We start from the raw sequence: 15,865 nt of genomic DNA on the forward strand, positions 1-15,865 counted from the left end.
AGCAGGGGACCCCATGAGGTCTATAAGCCAACCAAGGGTTCTTCAAAGCAGGAGAAACTAACTTTATAGCAGATCTTAACCATTGCTCTGGAGTGGCCTGCGCCTTTCCTCCAAAGGGTGTTCCGACACTCCAAGCCTCTTCCTGGCTGTCACCCTAACCCCATCCTGACCACCCCCCGCAGGGTCCCATCTGCCACTCCACCTCCTTGGCTGTGCCTGAAGGCCCGTACCTTGGAAGGCATTCTCAATCTCCTCCATGGTGGGCTCTGGCTCATTTCGGAGCAGCGTGTACATGCTCATGACGATGCCAGGGGTACAGAACCCGCACTGGGAGCCATGGCTTTTTGCAATTCTCTCCTGAAAGGGACAGATGAAACAGATGCCTGTGTTGGCGAGACCCCCTCCCCATTCCCTGAAGGACTCCCCTGAAGCCAGCTCCTGCTGAGAGGCAGTGGGGGTAATGATCAGGTCAAGGCCCTCCTTAGAAGTAAGGTCCTGCAGACCAGCCATGGGCACCTGGTCTGTAGGAGGAGGGCTGTCCTAATCTTTACTTCTAAGGATTTAATGGGATAATTCATGTAAACCCTTGCCCTGTGCCTGGCATATGGGAGGCAGGAAGGCAGTGTTACAATGGGTAAGCCACCCCTTTTAAAGTGCAATGAGTATTCCGGGAAGTAGGCCCAGGAAATATAAGAACTTAACATGCTGTGAATGGAAGAGTTGTGTTGTGTTCCTCTGACTACACTACCCTGCAGTCCAGCTCAACTGACCTTCCTGGAGGACCAACAGGGCACCTCTTATTCCAAACTAGAGTCCCATTGTATTCCTGTATTCTTAAGTGGAGGCAACACTGAAAGTCTGGTGGAGGCCAGAGAATTGCAAAATATGGTCAAACTGAATTGACTCTATGCATCGAACGTCACAGGATTCCCATGCAAAGCAGGAAGATTTTTGCTCTAAGAAGATTTTCCTCATTCACGTGGCTTTCTTTTTTGTTTTTCTTCTGCTTTTTGGTCTCTTGGGAGTCTCTCTTGTGTTACATAAAATTGCCAGAATATTATAACCTTAGTATCCTGTATATATATTAATTGATTTTATGAATATTGACTGAGAATCTCTCATGCACCAGGCATAGTAAAGGCACTGGGAACAGAACAGTGAAGAAGAGAGACAAGGAGAGATCTCCAAAGCCCACATTCTCACAAGGAAAACACTGACAAAGAAGGAATCCCAGGTGGAGATTTTGTGCACAGAGAGTTTTTACAGAATGACATGCATGATCCATTGTGATGGTGGCTGAATACAGTGGTCAGAAAAAGCCAATCTGAAAGGGGGCCCTTACCCTGAATTAAGTAACACTATTGGAATCATAGAAGAACATATTCTAGGGAGAGAGAATCACAGTGAGAAGGCCCTGGGCCCAGAACAAGCCTAACATGCTAGATTTGCTGGAAGGCCACGGGTGGAACTTGCTGGGACTGGAGAAGTTGGCTCACAGCAGCTCTTCCCACGCCTTCAGGGATTGGGAACTTCATCAGGGTGTGATGGGAAGCCAGTGGAGATTTTCAACAGGAAGTGTGTGATCGAAGACTGAGGGTTTCCTGATCATACTGGGGGATTTAAGGAATCACCCTGGCTCCCAGGTGGAGGATGGTTGCAGAGGGCAGGAATGGAAATAGGCATCAGGATAGCGTGGCAGACCAGACAAAAGGGGATGGTGTCTGGCCCCAAGTAGCAATAATGACAACTGAAAGAATGAAGATGTCATTAGAGGTTTGGGTGGCAGAGTCGACCCCACTTGTGGATGGACTGGATGTGGTCTTTGAGAGAAAGAACCAAAGGCAACTCCTAGATTTTTATCCTGAGCAACTGGGCAGAGGAAGACTGTGAAGGAAGAAGTTGGGGGGGGATAAGGTTTTGATAAGCTTGAGGTTAGACATCTATGTTGAATAGGCAGCCGGAAGTGAGTCTAACCTGAGGGGAGGTCGGAGCTGAAGGCGTAGGCGTGCATGCCCCTTGCAGGTAGAGAGTGAGCATGGAGAAGGGTAGGGGTCAAGGGCACAGCCTGGACTCCACAGCAGGAGAGACAGGATGCTGACGTAGAGGAGGGAGGAAAAGCAGGGGCGTAGTGCCTCAAAACCAAGAGAAACACAGGAATGGACAAGAAGTGAAATCCAGCTGTTGCTCAGTTGGTGCCAAAATAAGTGCATCAGGAATAAGGTCTGACTGCAAAGGGAGGGGTTTAAACTGATCGTACAGATAAGATCCCAGCGTTTATTCATTCTTTTTTTTTTTTTTTTTCATGTTTGTTTCAAAGAAATGACAAGCCCTAATTACCCTTCTCACACCTCCTGCAGGTTGGACAAGTTGAGTAATTTCCCCATTTCCTGCTTAAGAAATACAATGATAGAGGCAAAGCAACACCACCCCACCCTGCCCTGCCCTAGGGACAGGCCCAGCTCACTCATCTGGAGACCCTGGCTCCAGGATGTCCTGAAAGGTGTCAGGGAAGGCAAGGTCTCCTAGAGGGCACATCTCCTCAACTGGTCATGGGAGGATTAAGGCCTGGGCTTAACTTTGGAACCTTTAGTGATTGCAAAATCCCAAAGTGCCCCTTCCTCAGTTTCCCCAAACAAAACAATGGCCTTTCCTTCCCACAGTGCTCTGCTCCCATTTGTTTTCACTTGGCCTGAGAATATCCTGATCCTCTCCAGAAACCCCTCAGATTATTGCCCACCCTCTCCAAAGATGTTCCCAATTCTAATTCATTTTCAGGTGGTCTGACTCTACCTGAAAGCAGATAGAAAGCCTTGGCCAGGCACTCATCCATCACTATTATCTTATTTAGCCCTTGATAACCTCTATCCTAGTGAGAGTGGAGGCTTGGAAGCACACTTGTAATACCTGTGGACAGGAAATGAAGGTGCCACTAGAATTACCACTCCAAGGAATGGAGAGTAGATCAGCCTTTAATCTAGGGACACAGAGAATTTGGAACCTGGGAAGATTGAGGGTTTCCTAAGCTTACTGGGGAACAAGGTGAGAAAGCACCCTGCCCCTCCTCCTCCCATTCTGGTGCAGCTGGACCACCCTGATCACCAGATTCAGTTGATCTCTTGGATCCCTTGGGGTCATGCATTGTTAGGTCCACCCTGGCCACAGGAGGGAGTTTTGGGCTTGGAAGCCTTCTCTTTCCATCTCACAGCACCCAGAAGAAGAGAAAGTGACCTTTGTTCAGGTTGTGGAACTCTGCCTGAGCCTTCCTGCAAAACGCCCTGACCCCAAGAACACAGCTCCTTCCCTCTGCTTACCTGCACAGGATGCAGCCGAGTCTTGGTGCTTCCTATTCCCTCCACAGTTGTCACAGCAACATGATGCAAGGAGCAGATGGGGGCCAGGCAGGCATTGACAGAAAAATGGCTAGAACCCCAGATTAAGGTCACTCCATTGTCCACTCAGGTCATCAGAGCAGTGTAGGGCCTGGGGGACTCCTCATGGGGAAAGAGAGGGAAACGGGAGACACCAGCCCCTTGAATAGAGCTTCCCCTAGAGTTTCTTCGCCTGCCTTCCTTAGCCATCCCTGGTTCCCGTGTACGTACAATCAACATCAGTGACTGAGTGCCATGTGTATGCTAGCACTCAGCCGAGCGCTGGGGAATGATGGTGAAGGAGATGAAATCTCCAGCCTTCAAAGCTTGCAGTCAACCCAGGAAAACAGAAGTGGGTGTGAAGGTGCAATTAAAAACTTCAGGAGGGCTGCGCCTGGGGCACTTTGAAATCCACACAGACAAGAGGCACTTAGGCACTTAGCCCTGTCTTGAGAAGTCAAGGAAGGCTGCCTGGAGGGGGTGATTTGGGGTCCACTTCTAAAGAGCTAGTACCAGTTTGCCAAGTAGAGAGGCTTGGAAAAAAGACATTGGGAAAAAGCTTTTGCCAAGATCAAGAAATTAGTGGGCCTGGGGCATCAGTAGCTCACAACTGTCTTGGCCTAGAAGGAATGCTGGATACACAATGAGAAGGGAAACTGGAGAGGAGAGCTAGGGCACCATGGAGGAGCCTGGACTCCAGCAGGGGCCGTGGACAGCTACCAAAGGAGCGCATGAGACAAGCTGTGAGCCTGATTTTAGAAAGATCATTTCAACAGCCGTTCAGAAAACCTGGTCAACAGTCATGAGCCAGGAAGTTACTTGCTAAGTCATCATTGTACAATGTCCCTGTCCGTGGTTAGAGCTTGCTCAGAAACACAGGACTCACATACCTGTGCACATGCATGCACACGCTCGCACACTCACTCACGGGCTGGCCCTGCATCTTAGCCCTCATAAGGACAATCAGGCAGCGGGCAAAGGATACACGATCTTGTTCTGGAAACGGTCGTACTTGGAAAGCATCACTGTGCAAGCCCCGCAGCCCCCTTCTCCACAGCCAAGCTTGGTCCCGCTCAGCCCCACTGTGTGGTCTCGAGTTAAGGAACATGAACTAGGGAGGGAAACTGCAGGATTGCTGGGAATGCCTGGGCAGAGTCTCATGGGTCGGCTCATCCATCCCCGCACAGGGCTCAGGGTCCTCCACCTGGGAGGCAGCAGAGCCAGGGCCTTCTCATTCAGAGGAGACACTGCAGCCCGATGGGGCAGGAACAGAGAGCAAGACAGCAGGTTCTCATCTGACAGCATCCCCAGGGATGCCTGTAGAGCTGATAAAGTCCTAGGATCCAAACTTGGAGCTAGATCAGAGGCTTTCAAATATCCACATATCATGATATGTGCAAGTTAGAAATTAAAATAAAGGTTTTTTTGAGACGGTTGACCAGAATCGGGCCCAATGCTTACACAAACTACGGAAAGATAATCTGATACTTTACCTCACCAGTGGGCGATTCTAGAGAACAGCAATTGGTGGGCACATTCTCTGTGACAGACCTCTAACTGTCCAAACCCCCCAGCCCTCTACAGCAGATCGAGGGGACTGAGATTATTTTCACCTGTCACTTCCTTCGTTTTCAAGACAAAATGAGCAACTAGCAATGATATTGGAAAGCACTTATATCCATGTGCCCACAAGATCTTCACAAGAATTTGGTTAGCAGCTGGGGTAGGAACTATGATTTTTCTCACAGATTAATAGACAAAATAAAAATGAACTGAGACCCAAGATGTAGCATGAGCCACACAAGTGTTCCCTTGCTTGTTAGGGCCCCAAGACTCACCTGATCTGGTATGCACCCCGTTCCCCATGCCATCTCTCTAAGCACACCTGAGACCTGAGGAGAGCTTTCTGTGTCCTTGGTTATTTTTTTCACAAAGTAGATGCAGTTATCTGCTGTTCAGACACTGGCAGGGGTGCATGAAGACAGGGAGTGAGAGCTGGAAGTCCAGCAAGGTATTCTGGCCTCTGGATCTTTCTAGAAGCCAGGGTAGAAATCAAGGGTCTTCTCTCTTACTGGGAACTCCCACAAAGTAAACTTCAGCCCAGACAACAATAACATGTGAGGACTTTACTTGCCAACTTTTTTTTTTTTTTTAAAGAAAGAGTGAGAGAGAGAGGGAGAGAGAGAATTTTTTAACATTTATTTTTTTTAGTACTTGGCGAACACAACATCTTTGTTTGTATGTGGTGCTGAGGATCGAACCTGGGCCGCACGCATGCCAGGCGAGCGCGCTACCGCTTGAGCCACATCCCCAGCCCCACTTGCCAACTTTTGAAGTGGCACCCCCTTTCTCCACTGAAAAGACTTAGCTGGGCCTCTCCAGAAGTCTTCACCATGGCTGATTTTAGGACTGTCAGCAAAAGAGTCTCTGCAAAAGAGTTCAATGTAGATAAACTTCCTATTTTTGTGTCGCCCTGTTTACTTGGCCACTGGCCGAGAAGATGTCAGCACTCCAGGTGCTGGACACCCCCTTACTAGGTTTTCACAAACATATCCAGTATAATACTTTGAAGAAATGTGCAAACAAGGCCTCTGGCCTTGAGCTGGGCTTCACAGAGATGTCTACATTTTTAAGATAAGTTACAACTGGGCTCCATGGTAACAGCTGGAGGGGGAGGTAAGAAGGGGAGAAGAAGCTCTCCCGTTCTCAGGTGTTGTCCTTGAAGGGTTAACTTGCCCAAAACAGTGAAAGAAAAAGCTGCTTTTATGTGAACTTTTGCAGACTGTGAACTTCTGAGCCCCTCCTCTTACACGCCGGGTATAAAACTCTGAAACTCCCTGAACTCAGGGTTCAGGGGATTCATTGATTACAGCAAAAGCTGTGCCCTCTGAACCTGGCTGCGGCCAAATAAAACTGTTTCCTGCTATCTTCGGTGCCTTGCCTCCTCTGTCCCTACAGCACTTTCAGTTTGGGATTTCACTTGCACTTTGACCTTTCAAACAGCTTATTGCTATTGAGGCATTTCTGAGCTTTCTGGGCCTTCAAAACTAAAACTGAAACTAATAGAAAACTAAAACTGATCTCAACACCTGAGACCTGGGAGGTCTCTTCCCCGACCTCCCAGGCAGATAGGCTGGAAACGGAACTCCATGCAGTCCCCTGATCCTATCCACTGGGTCCTCTGCTGCAAAAGAACCATGAGGTTCATCTACTATGAATCTCCAGTCACCAAACCCAAGCACTGTGCTGTCTGATGGGAGACCACTGAGCCACAGTCAAGGCTAGGGTTTGCAGGGCCACTTCTGAGAGTACTGAACAAGTCTTTGTTGTCCTCAAACATATCACTGGAAAGAGCACCAGACAACCCTCTGGGAGAAGGAGGGTTTCTTTAACAGATGTCAGGACCAGTGAGCACAGTCCTGACAAGAGACCCCCAGAGAGTTTCTGGTTTGGATGAGCGGTCAATAGCATGTTCTCGGCTTCAGTCCAACCTCTATCACATTTGCCCAGAATATAGTTAAGGCAGGTCATGTCACTCCCTCCCCTGCTGAAGGGGAGCGGTATGCTTGCATGGGATCGCTCTGGAGATCAAGTGAGATCAACTGTACAAACCACCTTGAACCCTGCCTGTGCATAATAAGTGCTCACTAAATGTTAGCACCTACTATTATTTTTGTTGGTTTTGACCCAGGATACTTTAATACTCTGAACGGACAAAATGTACAGAGGACCTTACAGAAGTCCTGCCCACACTGAGAACTCAGCAGCACCCCACGTCTCCCCTTAGGAGTTCCCTACCCTTGATGCCCTCAGGGTCTGCTACTGCCACAGCTCCCACCTCAGGCTTCCTCTCCCAGTAGACACCTGTACCCTTGTCTTCCGCCACCAGACGGAGCTGGAAAAGTTCTCTGGAAGTCCACTTAGGTATCAAGCAAATGTCAGCTGAGGAAGGACTCACGAAGTCCTCCAGGACTAGAGAAGGCCTCTTTCAGACACAGCATCAAACATTGGAAGTACTAGACTCTTAGCTGGAAGAGATCTCAAAGGCGATCGCTAACAATCCTCTCAGGAACTGAGAGTTTCAGATGCAGGGAGCCCAAGGACTACACAAGGTCACACAGCTACCGAGTGACCCCACTGTAGCTAAACACAAGTGTCCAGACTCCAGATCCAGGGCTCTTTCCTCCACACCTCACAGCTGCCCTGTTCTCACTAGGAAATGACAAAGCCCAGAAAATAAGACCCTGTTGCCCCACCCTACCCCTGTTCCCCTACCCTCACTTTAAGTCAGGATACACTTTCTTCTCAGGTAGACCAAAAGGGTTGTTTCTGGATCTGCATTTTTCTCCACCACCTGCCAAAAAATGAAAGAAAAATACATTATGGGTATACTTGACCATCCCTCTGCAGTTGATTTCTCCCTCCCGTGTCTCATCCAAGAATTGGTAGAATTAGCAGAGATATGCCAAATAGATATTGAAAACCAAGGTATTTTTCTTGGCAACCCCATAAGAATGAACATATAAACTACAAACCGGAATCCATACAGTCTCATAACCCTAAATGCTCAGATTCTACCACACTGCTCAGCCCTGCACCTCCCATCCTGGGCTGGCCAGGGCAGAGCCTCCTCTGAGTCAAGCACATCATCCCATCTCTCCTTCTGGGCCACAGCTTTGAATGCCAGGGACAGCTACAAGGGTCCACGTGGAAGGCTCTGGCTTTGTCTCCTTGAGCATACACCCTAAGACCCTGTACGTGACTGCAGAAAGCCAGTTATCTGGCCTGTGCTCACTGCAGAGTTGTGTATGGGACGGGGATTCACAGTAAGTAGCTTAAACATATGTTAGGAACAGAGGAGAAATCTCAAGCCAAAGACCTATCGGTATGTTCAACAAGGTAGGAAAAAAAAAGCCCGTCTATAAAGTGAGAGGCTTGTCCCCAGTATGAATTGTCAAAGGAAATCTATGAAGCCCTTCTTCACTACTCCTCATGCCCCATCAGGATAGTTCTGGGTTCTTGAGATGATGAAGGAGAAAATCCGAGATAAGGGCTTCTTCAGAGAGAACTGTACTGAGTCACACAGTTTCCTAAAGTGGAAGGGAAGGAGGAATCTGCCTCACACCCCAAACCCAGGGCACATAAAGCCACAACGCCGGCCACCTTTGCAGCACAGGGGGTATGGTAGTCTGGAATATTGAAACAGCCTTAGGTGGACTGAACATACAATTAATAACTCATGAGGAGGCACTTGAACCTCTAGTTAAGATTAAACTGAGACCAGTGCATGCTCCTAGAGTGGCAGAGCCCAGGATATGGGTGGCCATGGGCTGAGTGCAGGCCATCCGTGAGGTAGAGAGAACTAGCTTGGAGATGTTTAAATTATTCTCAGAAAAGATTGCCAAGGGCCGGCGAGGAGCCCTCTAATGGGGAGTCTGCGTGGAGTGGACCTCCTAAGCCTGGAGGTTAAGGGAAAGCAGCCAGAGAAAAGCACCTCACTCTTGTCATGAGACATGCAAACGAATGCTCTCTGTGGTGGCCCCTGAAGAATCGGCAAAGTCATTGCAGAAGGAGGAAAAGGGTCAGCTCCAAACAGCTGAAAAGCCCCGAAAGCCAGAAGTCATCTGACAGCAGTACCAATCGAACGACTGCTTCCTTGCTCCCCTCACCATGCCATCCTGAGTTGAGACCATGTTTGGCAACGTACATAGATATTACGACTCTTTGTAACTGCAAGTAATCAAAAAGTTTATAAAACTGCCAAGAGTTTGCCCTTTGAATAAGGCTGAAGGACATTGGGAGATAAACTTAATTGCCTCATATGATCATGCCCCTTGGGTCTAGCTTCTTCAACATCCTGGCTACAAAGTTCACACAAGGAGTCATTTTTTTTTTCTCCTGGAGGAAAAATCATAAATGCAAATAATCACGATCTTATCACCTTTCTCATGCACAGCAGTAAGAGCCTCTTTGACTGTTGTTTCCCTCCATGTTTTTCCTTCCTCCTGTCATACACTAAACTGAAAATCCCTCTTCTGTCTTCCAGCCCCCATACCTTTCAGCATTCTTGCTCTCTTACACGTGCACCTTGACTTCACAGAAGACCCTATTGTCCAGACAAGGCTTCCCAGCCACCCCAGCCACGGTGGCCCACCCTCCATTGAATTCCCACAGGTAACGGCCATGCTGCTGTCACAGCGTGGCTGCAGGGCTTCCCAGGTGTGCGGAACACTCTCAACAGGCTGCCAACGGGTATTCCCAGCAAAAACACCTGGCGAGGAAATGGATTTACGAAAACTGGGTTCAGTCGATTGCTCTGGGAAAACTCGAGCATCAAGAGAAATAATGATTATAAAGCATTAGAGCCCATGAAGTAAGATTAAAATCCACGAATCCAAATAAATGAACAAATGGAAAGAGAAAGCTATTCCTGACAGAAGAATATCAGGTGATAAATACGGTTGGCCATCTTGTAATCAGCACAACAATTAATCCAGTTAATCATTAGTGGGTTAAATTTAATGAACAAGGTATTTATATCATCTCAAAGTATCTGTTTGCAGATGATTCATTATAAAGGTAAAAAGAGTTACTTGCAGTGAAGGAAACTAGTGGACCCCACGTTTGCCAAGAGATCAAAGTTCACGTCACGATCATGCACTCCTTTAGAGAACACACTGAGAAAGACACCGTACCTGTGTGGCATTCCTGCCCCCAAAGCTGACTCAGAATCTAATTGCAGAAAAGCATGAGACAAACCCAACCTGAAGAACATAGGAACAAATAACTGGCCTGTTCTCTTCAGAAACATCAATGTCATGAACAACAAAGGAAAACAGGTGCTATTTCAAATTAAAGGACCAAAATAACTAACCGTAAGGCATGGCCCTGGATTCTGGGCTGGGGGCAAAGAGTGGGAAAGAATGATGTTATTGGGAGAATTATAATTTTTGCAAAAGATCCATAGGTGATGGTATTATATCAAAGATAAATTTCCTGCATTCTTTAAGTGAAATCTTACTCTCTAGGAAAGTTCTTATTTTAAGGATTTGAAGTAAAGGGGCATGATTATGAAATGTACTCTCAAATAATTCAGAAAAAAATATACTTTATTTTATATATATATATATATATATATAAAACCTAACATATAAAATTGTGTGCCCACTTATATACATCTGTACATCTTTGTGAGTATGTGCATGTTTGAAAGATAAAGCAACTATAACAAGAGGTTAGCAGCTTTTGAGTAAAGGGTAGTTAAAATTGCTTTGTAGTCTTCTTGCAAGTTTTCTGTAAATTTAAAACAATTTAAAAATATAAGGTTTAAAACTATATCTCTTTAGTTCAGGATTTCTCAGGGCTTTTAATATCCATCCATTCATTCCACCCACATTAATTGGGCATTTACTATGTACCAAGTACTATGCTAAGAGTTTTAAGAGTATCCAAGAAGGCTATTTCATGAGACTAGTTTCCTGTAAAATGCATTTGGAAGACATTACTTCACCTGTCCATGGGATCTAGAATGGCAAATACCTGGTCTCAGACATGGTATTCTTCCAGTACTTTCCTGTATTCATGCCTTGGAAGGAGCTTGATAAATGAGTGAAAGCCAACAGGAGGCTTTTTCTAGCCCACATATGGTTCCTGTGGAGTCACTCCTAGATACCACCAGCTGCACCCTAACTGCTGAATCCTCTTGGACTTAGGCGCCAACATCTCCACTAAACAGAGTGATTACTCAGCGACCACCCAAAAGGACTATTGTTGCAATAATAAAACCCTTAGGGGCTCTTTTCCTCTGACTCTGACTCTAGACCAGAAGATCTAAGACATGTAGTCACCCAGGCCTGTCCTCCCCTAGAAGGCCCTCTGGGTGTTTGATGTTTTACATCTAGCACCCTCTCTAGACCCCAGCTAGGGAGACAGAGTCCTGGACAGAACAAGCCGTGTAAGAGGCTCACATTGAAAAACAAGTCACCAGGCCAGGCATGGTGGTGCATACCTATAATTCCAGCAACTGGAGAGGCTGGGGCAGGAGGATCATAAGTTCAAAGTCAGCCTCACCAACTTAACAAGGCCCCAAACAACTTAATGCGACCCTGTCTCAAAATAAAAAATAAAAAGGGCTGGGGATGTGGCTCAAAGGTTAAGTGCCCTGGGATTCAATCCCCAGTACCAAAAAAAAAAGGGAGGGGGGTCACCAAGTTTGGACAGCTTCTTTGGTAACTACTTTGCACAAGATCCTATAAGGAAAGGGCTGAAACATCACAAGAATGAAAGCAGAACAAGCTTACTCATTGCTGCTGTATTAGACCAGGGTCCCTCACTTGGCTGTGTTTACAGCACCACAGTCACGTCTTTACTCTCTGCACTGCGTCTCCATCTTTCCAGTATTTCTCAAGAGGCCCCATCTTCATAAATTACAGTCATGAGCATTCATCCCAGAATCTGGCAGTAGTAAAAGCTTCCAGAGAGATAGTAGGGTGTGATATAATAATGCCCTCTAAAAAAATTAAGATTCCTTTCCTAAACTGAAAATAAAGTTCAAGGGAAAACAATCTTTCACCAAGTCAGTTTACTTTGAAATGTTCCCATCTAGACCCAGAACACAACAGCAAGCCATCCCTGAAGAAAACCAGGACCTTATGCTATCACACGCAAATGGATGGCTTACTAAAGAAGACCTTAGAGTAAGGCATAGCTTTGGAAGTCTCTGGATCCAGCCACTCACTGTGAAAATCACTTATAAGGGGCTGGGGTTGTGGCTCAGTGGTAGAGCTTCACACGTAAAAGGTACTGGGTTCGATCCTCAGCACCACATTAGAATAAATAATCAAAATCAAGGTATTCTGTTCATCTACAACTAGAAATAGTTTTTTAAATCACTTATAAAAATTCCAGAGAAAATGTCTTTGTGTAAGAACCTCTCTAGGAAGCCAATTCCAACAATCGTTTCTTATATCTCCATGAAGTAATTGCTGAAGGCAAAGAAGTTTAAGCAGTTGGATGCAAAAGGCTTACTACCACAGCTTGGGAGCTTTGCCATACCTCTTGGTTTGGCACAAGGTGTCACCCCTGAAAAGGAAGCATCTCAGACAGCTCTGAACCCCAGCACCCCTGATGGCACCACTCGATCAATAGTCTTTGTGGCACTGATGTTGTGTTGGCTGATGAAATTCTCTTGCTAGGCACCTAAATACATCCTGACAGGGTAAGTCCTGGAATCCTGTGAAGAACATTTTAGTTCTTAAAAATTACCTCAAAATTCTCTCAGCTTCTCGATTCAATGGGGGAAAAAATGTCAATATAGCAAGACAAATAAAAGTGCCCCTTCTTTGGGGACCCCTTGGGAACACTCATTGTTCACACAACACGGCCAGTTACAAAGCACAACTGCGGCTACTCTTTTGTGACCTTTTCCATTCTCAATCGTGGAGCTGAAGGACCAAACTGATTTACTCCCTCCACGTCCACACTTGCCATTTCACCCTTCAGGTTTACAACACAGACGCAGCCCTGCCAAGCAAGCACCGTGTCTCACGAGCCGGTGGAGTGGACAGGTCACAGAGCACAGGGAGCCAGATTCAAACACTGTGAACCTCTTGGTGCAGGGAGGGCAAACAGAGCTGGAGACGATGGAATGGCTTCACTCCCTCTCTGCCTGCACCTGCATTAAAGCTGCAAAGATTCTCGCTCTTGCAATGCCCAAGGACTCGCACCCATGCCACCTTTCTTAGGTCCCAGTGCACCAATGCAGTTAATCTAAGCAGGTAAGAGTTTTGCAATACTTATTGGTAGAACCAGGGAAGGGGGAGTGTCTCCTTTATGAAATCATGTTTGCCACAAGGTGTCAGTATATGTCCCCACACAGTCATTCAGGACAGCTGTTCCATAGGTGTATATATAAACACACAATATATCAGAATCAAAAGCTCTGCACACTACATATCCTGATGCTAGCATAAAAAACATATTCCTGATCCTTCTCTAAGTAAAAAGCCACAAAATCATTAAGATATATCTAATTCAACACAGAAATATAGGTGTGGCTGGTCATTTCCCGACTCACCTAGAACTTTGTCCCTTTTCCTGGCTCTGCCAGTGTGTCTCCTACTGCAGAGTAAGCACTCAGAACCCCCTACCCCTCACTCTTTTGTGCCTGGAGTGCCTGGCCTGTGACCTAGCCCTGCGAGGGTTTCTTGTCTCAATATTAACAAAACACAACAACACTTTTGAAGACAGGAAAACAAGAAGGACCAGGCTAGAGAGAAGCAGAATACGCCTCTTCCAGAGGACACGCATCCCCTCCCAAGGAGCAGGGACTCCAAGCCTAAGGTCAACTCCGGCTTACCTTTCTGCCATTCACAAAGAAAACCAACTCATCTGCTGTCATTGTCACCGGTGGAGTCCCTAAACTCCAGGTACCACACTCCTAAGAGACACTAGCAGTTACCACTGCTCTGCAACTTGAAAGCTACGCCTCCTATAAAATGAAACCAAGTTGGCCAATGGGAGAAAACCAGCTTGCAGCTTCAGGGCACAGACAGTTCTTGGCAAAAGCCACTGGTTTACATAATCCAGGAAAATGCAAACAACCCTACACACCAATCACACTCTACAGCTGTGGAGAAGAGCACAGAGGAAAAGTGCTTCCACAGAGTGGCTGGGCCTGTGTCTTGGTGCAGGTGACCGTGGACTTGGGGCATTGCCCTCATGTTTTGTTGCAAGACAGACCTAAGGGAAGCACCATTATCAGTGACTGCTGTCCGGACGAAGCTGATTCCCTCCCTCCACATCCACACTTGCATTTCACCCCTCCAGGTTTACAACAACACAGACGCAGCCCTGCCAAGCAAGTGCTGTTGTCTCACGACCTCGGTGGAGTGGACAGGTCACAGAGCTAAGGGAGCCAGATTCAAAGCCCAGCATTGCACTTCATACTCCTCTTAGCTGCTCCAGAACTCAGTAGTCATCCCATAAAGGGGCACAAGAACAACATACAACATACAACAGCAGAAGGCTGAGGGACAAATGCTATTTCAGAGGTGCCTTACAAATTTGCAAAGAAATACTTAACACTGTTGCAAAGGTATTGCCATCAACACAACCAAACAATCCTGACAGCAAACCGTTTTTGAGATTTTTCTTTTATTTGAATTTTCTCCCAGGAAAATGCCCTTGATAAGCTGTCAGAGTAACTCATAAAAATGTTTCAAAATGCCAAGTAAATTAAAATGCACAGACCACCTAGGCATAGACCACATTAACAGAGCTGAAAAGCCTCCCCCAACCTAGTACCATTAACTCCTGGTGTAAGCATACGTGGGCACGGTCCACCCAAGCAGAACCAATGGGCTCTCTGTGGTCCAGCACCCTCCAGCTCCCCTCCCGGACACCAGCTCCCCCTCTGGTCTTCCTCAGTCCTCTAACAACCTGCACAGGCACTCAGCCAACCTTCCTGAAGGAGGATGTCCCCTACACCCTTGGCAGGCTAGGTGCAGGGGTGCTTGGTGCAGCAACAGCTTAAAGACACTGAAGACTGCCCAGAAAACCACGAGTCAGCACCCCACCCTTCTCCCAGCACAGCTGTTATTCAACCAGGAGAAGGAATTTTTACTCATATCATCATCAAACATTCCAATTTGCCCTGGACTATTCCAATTTTAGCCCCAAATCTCTGGCAAATCCCTCAGTCCAGAGTAAACTGGGATGGCTGGTCATATAAGACACTGGTTGTTAACCAGGGTGGTTTCCCACCTTAGGAACCATTTGGCAATGTCTGGGATATGTCTCAATGTCAGGACTGGGGAGAGTTGCTACTGCATAGAGGACAGAAGCCAGCAGTGTGACTAAACATCCTACAAAGCACAGAGCAGCCCCCCGCCCCACAGCAAAGAATAATCCAACCTAAAATGTCAATCAAGCCAAGGTTGAAAAATCTTACATTAAAAGGAAGTAGGAAGAAGGTGGGAAGGGGGATCATGACTGGGCCTGGAGAATGTTCTACAGTGAGTCATTTCGTCCTAACCCTCATGCCTCTGTGATTGACAGGCTTTTTATCTAGTCACTGATCCACCCAGCTTCACAAACCTGCCCCTTCTGCTTAGACAGTCCCTAACCAACGTCTCAGGGAACCCTGAGGTTCAAACGAAGGGCTGAGGAAAGAGCTCAGACTTCCGAGTCAGGTAGATGGGCTCAAATAGTACCTCCACTACTTTTATGCAACCTTTGCAAACATTACTTTCTTGACCTTGATATTCTCATTTACAAAATGGGGTTACTGTGCCTACTTTGTAAGAACCAACTCCTCTGAAAACTAAATGAGACCTAGGTTAAATGTGTCCCTCACAATAAAGGCTCCATATAACATCCTGGTTTGCTTCTCCCCACTCAGAGCATCTCTACCCCTTTTTTTGAATTTGGAGGCCAAATTCCTCTCTGCTTCTACAGAGCATTGGAAGGTAAAAGAGAAGTTTTCAGTAAGGGTTTGT

At 46.8% G+C, this 15,865-nt stretch overlaps 1 protein-coding gene across 2 annotated transcripts in view; it reads right to left on the reverse strand.

The window, feature by feature from the left end:
• The window catches only part of Xdh (xanthine dehydrogenase), a 61,182-nt gene extending 47,403 nt beyond the window's left edge, over nucleotides 1–13,779 (reverse strand). For both annotated transcript variants that reach the window (XM_076832636.2, XM_077105150.1), the window contains exons 1-5: nucleotides 13,726–13,779; nucleotides 7,665–7,722; nucleotides 4,354–4,450; nucleotides 3,312–3,420; nucleotides 231–357 (exon numbers count right to left, since the gene is read on the reverse strand). In XM_076832636.2, coding sequence (XP_076688751.2) covers nucleotides 231–357; nucleotides 3,312–3,420; nucleotides 4,354–4,450; nucleotides 7,665–7,722; nucleotides 13,726–13,767 — 433 coding nt within the window. In that variant the 5' untranslated portion in view covers nucleotides 13,768–13,779. The remainder of the gene's footprint in view (nucleotides 1–230; nucleotides 358–3,311; nucleotides 3,421–4,353; nucleotides 4,451–7,664; nucleotides 7,723–13,725) is intronic.
• Between the last annotated feature and the right edge of the window lie 2,086 nt (nucleotides 13,780–15,865).

The sequence above is a fragment of the Callospermophilus lateralis genome, chromosome 14 (assembly GCF_048772815.1).
Source record: "Callospermophilus lateralis isolate mCalLat2 chromosome 14, mCalLat2.hap1, whole genome shotgun sequence".
Classification (NCBI taxonomy): Eukaryota; Metazoa; Chordata; class Mammalia; order Rodentia; family Sciuridae; genus Callospermophilus; species Callospermophilus lateralis.